Source organism: Macrobrachium nipponense, chromosome 21, assembly GCF_015104395.2.
Source record: "Macrobrachium nipponense isolate FS-2020 chromosome 21, ASM1510439v2, whole genome shotgun sequence".
NCBI lineage: Eukaryota > Metazoa > Arthropoda > Malacostraca > Decapoda > Palaemonidae > Macrobrachium > Macrobrachium nipponense.
This window is the reverse complement of record NC_087212.1, coordinates 76647301-76664800: the sequence shown is the minus strand read 5'-3', so window position 1 is coordinate 76664800 and position 17500 is coordinate 76647301. Positions and strand designations below refer to the sequence as shown.

General features: G+C 37.6%; 1 protein-coding gene across 1 annotated transcript in view; it reads right to left on the bottom strand.

Annotated features, from left to right (window-relative positions):
* LOC135198187 (oxidation resistance protein 1-like) overlaps positions 1-17500 on the bottom strand; it is a 1642352-nt gene that overhangs the window by 1116803 nt on the left and 508049 nt on the right. Inside the window, exon 3 of the mRNA XM_064225746.1 lies at positions 4999-5174. Coding sequence (XP_064081816.1) covers positions 4999-5102 — 104 coding nt within the window. The 5' untranslated portion in view covers positions 5103-5174. The remainder of the gene's footprint in view (positions 1-4998; positions 5175-17500) is intronic.

Below are 17500 nucleotides of genomic sequence, written 5' to 3'. Positions count from 1 at the left end.
TGTGGAATTCGCTTATTTATGAAGTCACGTGCATCTACTGTGATTTTTTAAGCATATATATATATATATATATATATATATATATATATATATATATATATATTTGTTCAAGATTTTAGCTAGAACCAAGGAAAGAATTAATCTTTAACCCAAGTTTAATGTATCTATACGAGTTGCCCCTTCGACTTTAGAATCCATTCTCCTTTTTCTTTTGAAAAGCTATCCTCTTCTCCCATTGGTTGTTGGAATAACCCCTACAGGCATAGTGGGAGGAGCTATCCAGGAGAAAGCTTGAAAAGGCCTTGAATCCAGAGAGAGGCCTCAGAAGACGACGAAACCTCGGCTAGGTCAGACCACTGGCCTCTTACCAGATGCTGCTCACCCCCCCCCCAGCCCCCTCCCTCCTCCAGGACCTGCTTTCCCAAGCCTTTGGGAAGACCAAGTATATTTTAAAAGTCCATAGTGTCCATTTCAACCAGGCAATTATTTTATCTTTGTCTGTATTTCATTTCATTTTCCAAGGCGACTTGTACAGTGTTTCATTCCCCTTCGCCATCTGGGCTCAATTCTCTAATTACTCCCCTGTGATACTAGTAACATTCCCCTAGTGAATTTAAGCCACGAAATAGTTTCTGCTGTGTAAATTTCCCAGTCATTTCATTCCCTCCCTGAGTGGCCTTTTGATTGAGAGAAAACAGCGAGTAAAGTTCGCCCACATGTGCCCTGCCTTATGCTTTGCCCCCTCTACTTGCAGACAAATGCCGTGCCTGGCTGTGGTAGAACTTGGAAGTCCTTCGAAGCTTGCAATTTTGCTCCATTGCGCAATTTTCCTAAACACGTGGCCGGGCTGCTCCCCCAAGCGTTCGGGTGGACTGAGAATAGTTCACCTACCCTTGTGTTTCCTGGACCTCTGTAAATTTATGTAAATACAGTGCTTTTAAAACTAGAGTCCAGCTTTTATGTAAATTCCTCCCTCTTCGGTAAACCCGGCCTTATGCCAGAGAAGTTTAGTTTTTCAACCTTTTTTTTTTTTTGTTCAAACCCCTTGTCCTCTAGTCAAGGCCTAAATTTTCAATGTAAATGTATTTTCTGGGAGGAGACGACGTGGAATTTTGAACAATATATATATATATATATATATATATATATATATATATATATATATATATATATATATATATATATATGTGTGTTGTGTGTGTGTGTGTGTCTGAAAGTCAACACTTATTCAAGGGTACTATGTGTGTGCATATGTGTGTATGTAGGTAATGCATTAAAGAATTCAACTTTGTTGTATAAAGAAAAAGTCGCATATCTGCTTAGTTACAACGATAGGGAATTTGTCAGAAAAAAAATATCCTTCACTAAGACAAAATTTTTTCCTTTGAGTTTAACTAAAGCCAAATACATAATCAATTTCCTGTGAATTGATCGTTGGGCCTGAACCTTTCCTTTCAAGAAACTTAGCCATAATGTAAATTTTTTTTTTTAAGGAAACGGTAATGAAGACGGTGTACTGTTATTTGTATTTTCAAGTTCTAATCTAATTTATTACGATTAGTTTTCTTTAAATGTCTGTGAATGTTCGAATGCATGACACTGGCAAATATTGAACTTACTATAGCTTTAACGTAGAAGGCGTGAACATTAATGTTTTATTTCACCGCTTTGATATGGACGGTTGAGGAATAGTTGAAATATTGCATATATGATCGGTCCTGGATAAAGGAACTCCCTCAGAGAGATACTTCAGATGTGATGCTGATAAGCATCATTAAGCTGTCATGAAAACGGCGTCATTCCTCCTTCGCTTTAAAGAACGAAAGATCGGAATGACGTCTTCCGTTCCCAGCTTTTCTTTCTTTGAAAAAATCAATATTGTTGCTATGGCACTTTGAACCCTTTTATCCGCAAAACATTTCTTGCTTCACATTAAATTCTAAAGAACTTGCGATCGACAGTACTAATTATCCTAGAAATGAGCCCCTTTTTGAAATATTTTTTTCTGATTCAAATACGTGCCAAAATTGGCGGCTGGGAAATGTTACGGTGGATTCCCTTGATATCTGGCTTCTTTTGCGCGTAAAAGATGATGTGCGAAGTTCCTTAAAAATCCTTCCGTACATCCCTTTCGAAAGCAACTATCAAATAAATAACAAACCGATAAATTATAAAACCAGAGTAAATCAATAAAAACAGTGAAATAATAATGGGGAGGGGAAGGGAGGACCACCACAAGCGAAGATAATTAAGGGTCGTTCAACGCTGCTGCTGCTGCATCCTGCACTCGATGTCAGGGATAGAAAATGTTTAAGGCCGAAGCAACAAAAAACAGGGGAAATGGAAGAGGAGGATTCCACAAACTCTACAGAAGAACGTGTTTTCAGCAGCACACTGCTCCAACATTTCGTTCCTTTTCATTTTTCGATCTCTTTTCAAATGGAAACTGACGTAGTGGGACATGAAAGGAGTTTTTACCTAAACCAACTATCGAGGTTGTTTTTCAGTTGTTTTTCAGATGTGTTGTCGGATAGGACCCTAAATTACATTGCGCTTTGGCAAAGAAAATTATATCTCTATTGATAGTACACTCAGCGTCCTCTCCTACTCCTCAGCAGACTTCCTACAATAGTTGAAGGATGCTTTCTAACCTAACCTAGGACCCGTTGTTATCTCCCCCCAGGAGGAAGTGTATGTTTACCTGCTGTCCCTTATACTCTCACAAATTTTCATTACCTCACCTGTCACACCAAGTCCCATCCTGAGAGGGTGGACCTCATTACATATAACTGTATTCATTAAAGAAGTGACAGATACGCTTGCATGGCTTTCAAGGAACTTTTCAGGATTTAGCCACGGTATTCTGTCTATGATTCTTGGTGATTAGTTTCCGGTTTCCATACTCCTTACGTCCTTGTGTCTCACACTGTTTCTTTTCACTTCCCATCGCTGAATTTCTCACACTCTCTTACGGAGAAATTCATATGATGATGATGATAATCATTCTTATCACTACTCTTTGGCTGAACAACACCACTCAGTTGAAGGTTACTTTTTATAATAATCTGTTTTTATCGAACATATTGATGTGATAAATAGTTGGACATCTAATAAGGTAGGTGAAAAAGGTATGAGTCACTTGAGACGAAATATTCCCAAAATATTTCGTCTACAAAATTCATCAAACCCCCTTATGGATTTACTTAACCTGCAAAACGCAATTTCTTTTTATGAGCTTGTATTATTGCTAGGGATATATATAATATAGTCCTTGGGAAATTCAAGCTATGCAGTTTTTTGGGGCCAAACTTTTGTACTGTTATATACTTTGTTTGTGAGAAGACTCTAAGGTCTCTTTTAGATATGCTTTTGTTTTACTTTTCCTTGTTATTTGTATGATGTCGTAATTAGTTCATCTTCAGTGAAAAATTCGATTCTGCAAATGAATCCCGTTCTGGAGAATGTGAGCTACTTTAGAGCTTAGTTCTCTATCCGTTGTTATATTAACAAACAATGTTTAACAAATGGCTGCGGTGTCCTAACTTCATGTTCCAGGGGTCAACAGACTTGTCTAACTCATGTTCCAGGGGTCAACAGACTTGTCAAGAAAATGTTCTGCCGTCTCTCTCTTTTCTATATCTTCAACATATCCTATTCTAAGACTTATTTTTTACTACCAATAGTCTTAAGCTTCTTTTACTTGCGACACAAACACTCAAATGAGAAAACTCAGGCATAAAGGATATGAATCGAGAAACTGTAAACACACATCAGATATGTTACGCAAGTTTTCTGTTTTCAAGAATTTGTTTTGCAACTATATGAGATTAAGTGTCTCTTACGGTTACGCATGTATTAGAATGAGAGCAACAAAGTGTAAAGGCTATGTCTGTATGTACAATATGCACATAATTCATATATATTTCATATGGAAGGTAAAGTGGGCATGAATTACTAAATATTAAATCTGAAAATAAAGATGTCCAAATGCAAACAAATCAGGATGGTGTTTTGCCAAAATACTCAGATTGAGTAAAGGATGGCGATCACCAATATATAGAGAAATTATTAGATTAATTACGAGACCTCATTTCCTCGGAAGTAGAAAGTATGGATATTCCATAAACCATAATTAATCAAGCCACTGAGAAAAATAAGTCTGCGTATTACGAACCACGAGTTTTTAAAGTAAAAACTCATCAACGCATTTACAACAACTACTCTAGAATATATCCAGATCAACTATACTATACACATATATGTAGATATATATGCATATTGTGTATATATATATATATATATATATATATATATATTATATATATATATTTGTGTGTGCGTGTGTGTATACGTATATACATTCACATATGTGTATGTATATATATATATATATATATATATATATATATATATATATATGTATGTATGTATGTATGTATATATATGTATATATATATATATATATATATATATATATATATATATATATATATATATATATATATATATATATATATATATATATACCGTGGCCGGGTTTGACCGAAATATTCACTGTGGCGCTGGACTTTACTAGTGGTACACCCCTGGACAGGACTACCAACAGCAAAGAAAACTACAAGTATCGCCCAGAGGCGGGAATCACGCCCTTGCCCTTGCCCTTGGGCGTGTGTGTGTGTGAAATTTTCGTAAAATGCATATGAAACTCTATGAAACCAAGTATATGGTTCATCCATGCAAATCACAGAGTACTGAGCGGACGATAGTTTTTACCCACATAAAAGCTAGTTTTTAAATACTTCTCGAAGGGAAGAGCAAATAATCAAGGAATGTTGCACAATATAGAAAAAGAGAAAAAAATATTTCATTGTTAACCGGGAGACGACAGCAACACGCCTTATCCTACAAATACAAAAAATAATTGTAAGAGGAAAAACAACCAGTCTTATCCTACGTATCCTGAAATCAATAGAAACAGGCAAGAAAGGAAGTACTCACTGGTTCGCGAAGGAGAAAGGAATTCCTTCCTTGAGTCGGTCCTTGAGCGACCTCTGCCTCTGGCAACCGGAGGAGGAGGAAGTGGAGGATGTCTCAGCAGCCATCGTTTTTTTTTTCTTTCTTTTTTATCACTGGTCACTTGTTTATGGCTTCTTGAGAGGTCCCCCGAGACTGCCCTGTGGGGATAAGAAGAAATGGCGAATTTACGGTCATGTCTGTGTTATTTAACCCGATATCATTTTATCAATTTCAACCTTTTGGACTGGTTATGCCTGAATGCTTTGCTCAAAGTGGAATCAACATATGCCCGAAGTATTGTTTGCCATTATAACATGACAAGTGTAGTAGTAGTAGCAGCAGCACCAAATTACATATTTCCGTTCTACCGTTAGAAAACACAGCTCTACTTTCAGTACATAACAATATAATGAGATGTATTTTCTAATCAGTATTAACATGAGAAATAGTTGAGATCTCTCTCCAAAATACAGAAAATTCGTGAAGCTTATAGCTGCGTCAGCTTACAAGATGTGAAAATTGGTGGGGCTCAAACTATCAGTACCAGTGAAAAACCCATTCACATTTATAAATTTGTTCACGTACCTAAAGGACATTCAAATGGAAGCAGTTGTCAAGAAGACATTTGCGAAGATACATTATTTCCACAAGGAATGAGATCCATCTCGGATTCACACTGAAAGCTCTATGCAAAAGGGTCGAGATGACTTTAACTTAGAAAGGCAATGGCTATAGAAGTCATTTTCCAGTCCCATTAATGCGTTTTTTCTCAAAATCGTGGTATCTAAAATGATTATTATTCCTAGGAACTAAAGCTTCTCAAAGGAAAGCTTGTCTGAATTATTATACTAAATGGTCTGAATACGAACATTCTATCAAGCCTTCCATTTCAGAGGCTTTAGCTCTTAGGAATAATGATCGTTTTGAAACCACGATTTTTGGAAAACCACATTTACATACTGGGAAGTAACTTTTGCAGCCATTGCCTTTTTGACTTGAAGTTAAATTCATGTCGACCCTTTTACATAAGACTTTTAGTTTGACTCCGGAATGGATCTCGTTTCATGAAGAAGTAATGATCCTCACAAATGTTTGGCTGACAAAAATATCAATTCAAACTATCTTTAAAATACGTTAACAAATTTTAAACAGAGCTCTTATTGCAAGATTCGCTGTATCTACTGTCCCCCCCCAAAAAAATAGCAGGAAATAAGTCACAGGGGCAAATGTCACAATTTCGGCGAGGAAAGAAATCACATTAATTATTCCCAGGTAATGACCCTAAGGGTTTTGACCCGGCATGTAGCCACCTTTGAAACGAGTTTAGTACAATCTCGTTGGGGATTACCGTAAAAAATATAAACAAAAGACTGTAAATTAATCGTGATTTTTTTTCCTAGCCGCATTTGTGACATTTTATTCTGTGGCATTATTACCGGCCACCTCATATTTCGGCATATTAATATAATGGTGATACATAGAAAGCCTCTGAATATATGGATGGACTCCCTGTTTAAATAAATATAAAAACTAAGCAATATAATAACCACTGGTATATTACACAAATTTAGTTGCCCCATATATGACTCTTCCCCAATATGTGATCTAGGGTCTTATGTGGGCTGCACATAAGTCAAAAAGGCAATGGCTGTAAAAGTTACTTTCCAGTATGTAAATGTGGTTTTCCAAAAATCGTGGTTTCAAAACGATCATTATAGACTCACATCGTGGTATTCCTTATAGAACAGTTCAAAGTATCGAACCCTAATCATGTACATAAATGTAAACAAAAAAATTAAATATGATAACTTTGAGGTACTGGATAGAACCTCGAATGAACAACTCATGACAATGATTGAATTCTTATTTATTTAACAAATTATTTCCCGGTTAACCTCCCAGCCCTCTGTCTCGCCTCTAAACCTTTCGGCGAGTTTTCCTGGAACCTTGAAGTGCCCTTGTTATTCGACCTGTTCTGCTTAGCATGTAGGTGTACCTTCTCTTTGTGTATTTCAATGTAAATTTATGAATGACTTATTTCTCCAATAACAATGATATCCTAATTCAATTTTCGTCTGAGTCGTTTTGATATTTATAAATTTATTGTATTTCCAGCCTTTAAAATGGGGCAGTCGTGGTCCACAAACTTCAATCAGTTGTCATCAAGTATATATGATTTCTACATGTCTATCCTTCTCCCACTTTGAGTTCTTAGCAACTATCTGCCATTGTGGTATAATATATATATATATATATATATATATATATATATATATATATATATATATATATATATATTATATATATATATATATATATATATATATATATATATATATATATATATATATATCTTAAAGGCACGGTAGTGAATTGCTAATCTCAGCTCTTTCTGGTTAGAGACAAGTCGCTTAGAGACAAGCGCTGGATTCCTCGAAGATGCTGAAATGAAAAAACAGGCACGATAGATGACTAATGCACTTTGAGGTCGATGACGCCTTGATCACAAGCTTCGGGCATGGAGCACCCGTGTTTGGTGTGTGCAACATAGGGTGTGTCTGCATGTGTGTTCGTAATGAACAGTATAAGACTCTTATTCTGGGGAGGGAGGACTCACTGATTGCTTGTGACAGAGTGTTGCAGACCAATCGAATAAGGTAATGTAAGAAAGAACTTTGAAAAAGTTAACCTTTGAAGTAATAATTATTGGGTCCGGAGAAAGAGAAGTGTGGTGCGGTACACATTCCTTTTAACTAACTTTCATGGTGAAAGTGGTGTTATAATTGTGGTCTCTTTATTTCAGATGGATTCGAAGTCACCATATAGAAAAATAGATTCTCTAAGACTTCTATTGACTTATTAAAATGTTGTGATTAATCGGACGTAATGAGATAAGAGAGGATACTTACTTAAATATGATTTTGAGAGGAAAACGATAGTTTAACGTTTTTTGGGGGGGTCAGAGTTAATTCATTTTATTCCATTTTATTAATTGATTTTATTCCACTTTAATGTTAGCTAATTTGGTAAATAATAAGTATATTTTTTGTAACTACGGTACTTTATTTTCCCTAGCTTGCTCTTTCAGCCAACTCCCCAGAATGACTAGCAACGGAGAGAGGGTAGGTTTAGTTGCCAGTAGAAGTTTATTTCATTTTGTTTAAACGAGTGTCATTTGACCTTAAAACCCGTTCAAGAGATTGGTGGTAGCGGTGGGATAAAGATTAGGCATATTTTGGGGAGGGTGTTTGTAATTATGTATCGGGTAACTTGCTTTATTGCTGACTTAAGTTGCAAGGTAACTAGTGCGGGGCTGCAGGCAGTTTCCTTAGCTGTAGTGTAGTGTAAACAAGTGTTTCTGTGTTCAGGGGGGTGGAAAAGTGTATGTGTGTCGTAATGGGAATGAATTACGTGCGGTTGCAATATGTGGACAGGTACCGACTTCGGTTCTATGAAGACGTGACTATAATTTTGTTTCCTTCCTTTTTTTTCTCTTTCTATTGGTGTTAATTTAATCAAAAGTGTGTTTTATTTTGATGTCCCTCGAGATTCGGTGGACATTAGTGGTTTTGTGTTAAAAAATAAATACAGGGGAAAAGTGGTATTGTGAGTTTTGTTTTTATGCTTGGCATGAAAGAGAGAGAGAGAGAGAGAGGAGAGAGAGAGAGAGAGAGAGAGAGAGAGAGAGAGAGAGAGGCAGCCAGAGTGAACAGATGCTGATTCAAGCAGTTTAAGGGTTCAACATATGTTTTCTCTCGAACTGATTTTCTTCTCGTTGTTTGTTCCCAGCGTGACCTTGTATTAGATAAGTCAGCTGATTGGCCATGAACCTGAGCAGTGGTGAGTTCATATAGCGGTTTGTTGGGCGTGGTGCATGTTTATTTTATCTTTTATTGGTGGATGATTATTATTAATTTTTTTTAGGTTGGGGTTTGTGTGTGCATAAATATATCAATGTTACTGAGGTCGGGGCAGATCCTGAAGTATATGGGTTTTCATAAAGAAAGCAAAATGGCTGATGCAAGTGGGAACCAGACCCTGGGTCACAGAATAACAAGTGTACGTGGGGGTGTCAGCCCGTTCCGTGGCATTGTAGACGGCGTTCTTTCTCAACTAGTGCAAATTTTTATTAAGGGGGTGATAACTATTTAAACACCAAGGGAATTAAAGATGATATAGAGGCATTCACATAGGCAAAAGCCTTGTCAGATTTCAATAAAGGGGATTTATTCTACAGGTGTAGGAGTTTTCAGTATACAAAGTGTCGGTCATGGACCAAATTACAAGCATTTTTAAGAGCGGCTTATGGCTCAAAGGAACATGGTGATATGGTGAGAGATTTGAGAGGGCTGTACAAAATCCGGAAAGGCACAACAAGCCTTATTGAGCATAGCTCAAAACTTTTTGACTCAGTGGGAGAATGGATACAGAAATTGAAAACTTCTAAATGGGTTAATGGGGATAGTGTCTCACTCGACAATTTACATAAATTGATCCATTTTGCAATGCTTTTATATGACGTACCAGACACAATAGTAGACAGTTTTGATGAAAAGATTGGACCTACATCAGACGAAGAATTAATTTATGCCCAAATGCCGAAACATATGTCCAAATGTCTCACGGTGGATAGTACATTTTTTAATGGGACCAGTCCGAGAAATACAGTGCAATGAGACACATAATTTCCTTCTCTCCGTTTGTGTGCAAAAGTGGAATATAATAGAGGATCGATCGATCAAAGGCAACAGCATTTGCTTTGCTACAATTGTAATAAACCAGGGCACACAAAGAAAGTATGTAGAGTCAAATATTGTGGAATGTGTAAGTGTGGATCACTATTGGCAAGCTTGTCCGTCTCAGATACGGAATGATGCGAGACCTACACCTCAAAAGTCCGGGAGTTACATTATGTGAACTTCCCAAGCAGGTCACTTAAGAGGGCAAAGGGATTGGCGCAATTTTTGGAAAGCCGAATAACAAAAAGGGTACAGATAATTTGTACGTGCCATTGTGGTCTCGTGGGGGACGCCCCAGAGCCCAGGCCTATAGTATATGGAACAGTGGAGGATGTTGATATCCCGGTCTTTATTGACATTGGCGCTAGTATAATCTTAATGGATCATAATTTGTATCAATCCATGTTCTCCCATTACACTTTGAAATCCTCAACGGAGACGGTGTGTGATATGCAAGCCCATAGATTAAACACCCTGGGTTTTGTTGGAATATGGTTTACTCCGGGTGATAGAGTGTTAATAGAACCATTTTTTATTATAAAAGGGGTTGCATTGGGCAACAGACTTTTGCTGGGCCATCCTGCTTGTAGAAGACACAAGATTTTGGTCCATGCAGGTGTTAGTGGTATAACAGTTGGAATACCTGGTGTTTTTATCCCTTATGAGGACGCAAGTGAAACTGAGGATATGGAGATTATTGAAAATGGGGGTGCATTTGGCAGTGCTAATGGTGATGATACCGGGGATATGGGGAGTTGTGATACCAAAACCCACACTGATGATACAGGGAATGACTGCGGTGATGTTAGACGGGATATTGTGGCCACGGTGGTAACAATTTTGGTGGGTGTGACAAGGGCGTTATGGGTGGTGATACTGATTCTAATGCTGATACTATTACTGATACTAAACAATGGGGTCTTGGTGGATGCAATGAGAACCACGGGTGGTGATATTTATAGGATCATGGAATGGGGAGGTACTAACCAAAAATATAAATGTGTGTTATCAGGGGATGTTATTTTAATACCAGGTTCAAAGACTATGGTAAAAGTCAAATTGAGGGAAGTGAAAAACCCGGGGAAGTATGTGTAATTGAGGGTAGTGAGAAACTAAGATGGGTTATTAGCACTGCATCAGTGAACAGTGTATCAAACACTGGTGTTACATGGACAGAATTACTGAACTGTACTGATAAAGTTAGGAAATACCAGAAGAATACATATGTGGTAGATCTCCACAGTGGTTCAGTGGCAGAAATGCAATCAAGGAACCGAATATTCAGAGAACATTTAGCTAATGCGGATTATAATGAGCATATAGAAGTGGTAAGCGAGCTCTTGGCAGAATTTGGGGACACAGTAGCTTTACTAGGGGATAAACGGGGATTAACTAATGTGTTAGAACATAAGGTAAACTTAGAAAAAGGTACAAAACCTATTTTTATTCCTGCATACCACATACCTTTCAATATCAGAGAACAGTTAGAATAAGAGGTCAATAAATGGGAAGAGGAAGGAATCATTAGAAATAGTGTGTCTCCATAACTTTCCTCTGTTAGCAGTGCCTAAGAAGGATGGTTCCGTCCGAGTATGAGTCGATTTTAGATGTTTGAATGAAAAAACAATCCCTGACTGTTATACAGTCGCATGTATCCCAGATCTTTTCGTAGAAATCGGGGGACATAATATTTATAGTTCAATTGATTTAGTGCAGGGGTTTCTGCAGGTCCCTCTTAGTGAGAATAGTAGGAAATATACGACCTTTTCAGTGCCCAAGGGACACTATGAATTTACGCGGATGCCTATCGGTTTATCAGGCAGTCAGATGACCTTTACCAGGTTGGTGAACACAGTTTTGCATGGGTTATTGGGTAAAAATGTTTTCGTGTACGTGGATGATATATTAATTGCAACAGACTCGATCGTGCAAAACCTGGAATTGCTTAAGGAAGTACTTAGGAAACTTAGATTAGCAGGTTTGAAAATTAAGCTAGCTAAGTGTTCCTTCTTGAAAAAGCAAATCACATATTTAGGTCATGTCATATCCAAGGAAGGGGTTAGAGTAAACGACGATAAAGTCAAAGCAATAGCGTATTTTTGCACCCCAATATAAAAGAAAGAAATTAAGTCATTCCTGGGTATGGCGGGGGTTTTCCGTAGATTTGTGAAAGGTTTTTCTAACATAGTAGTTCCTCTAACAGATATATTGCGGGAAGACATTCAGTTTCATTTTCAGAAACTTAAGGATGCGTTAATGAATCCCCCAATTCTGAAATTTCCAGATTTCAGCAAACCATTCACATTAGTGACTGATGCCAGTCAGGAGGGTATAGATACTTGCCTTATGCAAAAGTTTGATGGGAAATTCAATCCCATAGCGTTTTAAAGCAGGAAGTTTAGGACAAAGGGCAGCAATGAAAGATTAATGGCTACCGTAGATAAAGAAGCCTTTGCAATAGTATCAGGTTTGGTTCATTTTAAAATGCTACTGATGGGGAATAAAGTAGAAGTCCTTACAAACCACAAGCCATTATTGGATCTTTTTAATAAGCCCGATTTGTCACCTAAAAGAGCTCGATGGTTTTTAACTATCAGGGACTTTGATGCAAATCTCAAATATATAGAAGGCAAATTAAATGTAGTCGTGGATGCCCTTAGTAGAAATTTTTATGACACAGAAGGATCTCAAGTTATGCTAGTTACTAGCGATTCTATACAATGGGATATGAGTCTCATAGAGCAAAGGCAGGATGAAGATGAAATCTTGGCAGACGCAAAAGCGTTTCTTAGAGGGGAATTAGTCAGGAAACGTTGTAAGTTACCTTTTTCGAGTTTAGAATTAGAAGGTAATCTGTTGGTCAGGAAAATTAAAAATAAATTAAAGACTAGTGAAAGTAAAGGAGACACGAAAAAGATCGTAATTCTGAAAGTCCTAATTCCAGAGGTTTTGGAGATAGTACATTGCAGGTTCGGTAGTCCACACTTGGCGATAGAAAATACGTAAAATGAGGTGCGTGCTAAATATATTTGGAAAAATATGGGTAAAGATGTGTAAAATTTTGTGAAAAACTGTACAGTATGCAATGCTTGCAAACCTGCAAGGATAACTTCTTGCAAATTAAGGTCATATCTGATACCGAATAGACCTTTTCAGAGAATACATATGGATATCCTAGGAAATTTTTGTGAACCTAGATATGCGAATAAGTACCAGTTAGTGATAATAGATGAACTTACGAGGATAGTAGAAATTTTTCCACTTATGCATAAAACAGGTGAAGAAATAGCTATAGCATTTTTCAATGGTATTATTTGCAGGTATGGCTCACCCGAGGTTTTATTGACCGACAGTGGCCGGGGTACAGAAAGTAACAATTATTCCATACAGACCTGAAGTTAATGGATTATGTGAATGAGCAAACAGGAAAGTGCTTGAAGCTCTCAGGAAGACTGTAGGTGGAAATGATAAAAACTGGGACAGATATATAGATGTTGTTACACATAACATTAACACTATGGTTAGTGATTCCATTAAAATGTCTCCATTTGAAGCTTTGTTTGGTTGCCAAGCACGAGGCACATTTGATCTGTTAACTATACCTCATCATGGAGAAGATACAATCGGAGCATTAATTTCCACAGCGAAGGAGAGACATGCTTGTCTCAGCCGTAATCTCAAGGCCAATAGTAAAACATCTGATGTTAAAATCAGTGTTGGAGACAAGGCATTTCTAAAAATCAATGTGAGAAATAAACCAAATTACAAATTGGGTCCGAAATTTGAAGGTCCTTTTAGAGCCATTGAGGAAAAGAATGGAAACAGATTTATAATCTGAGATGAAAAAACAGGTTGGTCGTAATTAACTCATATAATATCGTGCAGTTGCATTTTTTTTCTGGTTTCACAAATTGATGATGCAATGTGATTAGTCAGTTTAATGTAATGTTTTTTTCTCTTTCATTTCTTCTGCCATTTTTCTTATTATGCGCAAACTGCAGCGATTTGGCGTAAAAACCAGAGGTAATTATTTCATGAGGAAAAACGCGGTGGAAAGTATGGGAAATTTCTGTTAAGCTGAGAAATATTATAAGAGGTCCGTGTGGTGATCCTTAGCTGTATTGGTTTTTTGGGGCTGAATTTTTTATGGCTATTTTGGTGGTGAATTTTTGGGGCTGAATTTTTTGTGGCTATTTTGGTGGTGAATTTTTTGTGGTTATAATTTTTGGTGGTGATCTGTGGTTTTATGAGCCAAAGAGGTGGGTATTGTGGTTCTTTTGGTACTATGGCTCTTGGGGGGGGGGGGGGTGGGGGGGGGGGGGGGGGTGGCACTACTGCATTGTGGTATCATGAATGAGTTACATTTTCAAGGACAATTTTTGGGCACCTTTTAGGATGTCCTAGGGATAATTTTTGAGGAATATGGTTCTATAGTATCAGTAAAGATTTTTGGGCCATTTAAAGGAATGATGATTTCTGAGGTTGCAAGTCTGACTAAACAAGTCCATAGTGCGATTTGAGCACTTGATGTATACACAGGTGGCTTAATGCTGACAATGCTGTGATGAGACCGGTTGCCGATATTTTCTTTTGGAGTTGATTACTCGGAGGTTTGCACCGTTTTCAGAGATGACGATGATGCCATTCCATGATGAAGTATGTAAGGGGTCAATTCGGGTCGATAGGATATGTTGCAGCAGCAAATTCTGTAACGATACATACTGCGTTTTGGATGGAAAAGCGCTGAATTATATATATGTTTTTTTTTCTCTCCTTATACATTTTGTAATGGGAAAAGTTGAATTATTATTATTTTTTTCCTACAAGGGAAACTTGTAATCGGGGTTAAGCTTTACATAGCATTTCTATTATATATTTGATGGGGGTTAACATGTATAAACATTACAGGGGTTTTGCTGTATAGGCATTATGGGGTTTTTTGATAGTATATTTGTCAGATATAGGATTAGTTATGAGGATTCAGTGGGTAAAGATCATATTTTATTTTAGTGAGGAATTTTTAATAATTGACTATGAGATTGGGTATATTAGATGATGACAGATTCATGTATTAAAGCAAGACTTTAGTTGTTCTATGATCATGTAGACTTTTCAAATATGGACACACGATGACTTTAGAGAATTCCCAACTCTACACGAGGGTGACGACTGAAACAGCTTGGATCTATAACACCAGAGGTCGGATCTACACACGGGCGACAATGTTACAGATCGCCTTTGCAATGGACGAGATATCATCGGTGGATCGTCTGACGATTCTGGGACAAATCAGGAGTCTACAATCTTCTACGAGGCGGGTGCGAGATGTACTTGCACGGGAGTCACAGGATATTTGAAGTTGACGAGGTGGCGGTTACGATCCCTTCATCGGAAGACGTCAAATCTACAGCTCAGCAACGGGGGTGTTAGGATACACCAACAGGGGTCGCAGACGCTTAATAAAGGTGCATGCTGAGCTGTTTTGAGATGGTTCATGTGCTCAGCTGGGATCTACAATTATTTACAAAGGTGTTCATGAAACACCTACACGGAAATCATGAGGCGGTTAAAGCTCCGCCTACATTGGAGATGGTTACAGTTCCACCACTAGAGGATAATGATGGGGATGAGTTCTTCTTCAACGAACGCTACACAGTTCCAGTGATCGCTGTTATGGCAGCCATAATGATGTTCACAATATGTGTTGTAGGAGTTATCAAACTCCTGTGCAACCGACGGAGTACGAGGGTCCCAGCAACAGAAGTAGCTCTAAATCATGTGGCAAATTAAAACATTATGAACCAGTATACACCAGTAGCTGATGTGGCGCGCGACAGAAGTACACAGAAGGCATAGGTGGCTGAGCTATCTTAAAGGCACGGTAGTGAATTGCTAATCTCAGCTATTTCTGGTTAGAGACAAGTCGGTTAGAGACAAGCGCTTGATTCCTCTAAGATGCTGAAACGAAAAAACAGGCACGATAGATAACCAATGCACTTTGAGGTCGATGACACCTTGAAGATCACAAGCTTCGGGCATGGAGCACCCGTGTTTTGTGTGTGCAACATAGGGTGTGTCTGCGTGTGTGTTCGTAACGAACAGTATATGACTTTTATTATGGGGGGATAAGTGCTAAGAGGGAGGACTCACTGATTGCTTGTGACAGAGTGCGGAACAAGCCTGGAAGAGGTGTTGCGAGGTGTTGCAGACCCATCGAATAAGGTAAACGTAAGAAAGAACTTTGAAAAAGTTAACCTTTGAAGTAATAATTATTGGGTCCGGAGAAAGAGAAGTGTGGTGCGGTACACATTCCTTTTAACTAACTTTCATGGTTAAAGTGGTGTTATAACTGTGGTCTCTTTATTTCAGAAGGATTCGAAGTCACCATATAGAAAAATGGATTCTCTAAAACTTCTAATGACTTATTAAAATGTTATGATTAGTCGGACATAATGAGATAAGAGGGGGTACTTACTTAAATATGATTTTGAGAGGAAAACGATAGTTTAACGTTTTTTGGGGGTCAGAGTTAATTCATTTTATTCCATTTTATTAACTGATTTTATTCCACTTTAATGTTGGCTAATTTGGGAAATGGGAAGTATATTTTTTGTAACTACGGGACTTTATTTTGCCTATCTTGCTCTTTCAGCCATAACACCAAAGTTCTCTAAAACGACAATAAATATTAAAGGAAGAAATTCTTGAAAATCAAGGACACATTATTAAAAGCATATACCTACCTACAAAAGAAAAAAGAAAATTCTGAATACTCATTTGTAGCAATTTTAGCAGGTGCTATATCTGGCATTGGGAAGTGTACGCGCTCTAATGGGTCTCTCTCTCTCTCTCTCTCTCTCTCTCTCTCTCTCTCTCTCTCTGTTGTGTGTGTGTGTGTGTGTGTGTGTTTGTGTGTGTTGTGAATATGACTCTAGAAAGAATTATACCCAGCGGGTTAAAATTATACCCAAAGTACGTGAATCAAAACCCAGAAAACCTTCATAGAAAGTAGCCTAGATCTGAGTTTCTGTTCTGTCAATTTTACCCACCTCTGCGTCTGGCTGACAAAAGGCAAGATAGAGGAAGTTAACACAACTATCTTCACCAGGATATTCTGAAGGAAATGCGAACCAAGACTACATTTCAACCAGTGTTCATGTGCAATCACTGTAAAAGAAATCATGTTTTCCACAAATACTTCCGAGAAGTTAGAATACGACATTATAATTATACAATTTATCTGAGAGAGAGAGAGAGAGAGAGAGAGAGAGAGAGAGAGAGAGAGAGAGAGAGAGACTTATATCGCCAAGACACAGACAGTTGATGGAAAAAAAAGGGGGTAATAAACAAGAAGACAGAGAGAGAAACATTGACTGTTTGGTCAGGACAAGTGGTTAAATCAGGTGTTGGTTTGTGACTCGTAAAAACTTTTATCGCAAAGGCGGTTTTATCTCTAAAGACTTTTATCGTCACTGGTTTTCGGCTAAAATGTTCGATTTTCCTGGACGCGGCCGCTTCTTCGCCACTGTATGAAGTTTATTTCTTGCTTTTCATTTTTCGCCAACATGACAATCTAGTTATGTTCTGCGATAGGAATAATTTACATTGATATATTTTTTTTTCATCAAACATCTTGCCATATATAACATCATTCACAGATGTGGAAAATCACATATTTTGTTAGAAAAAATAAAATACTCTTATTTTCTATATATGAGGGCAATTTTGATAATCATATAACACCC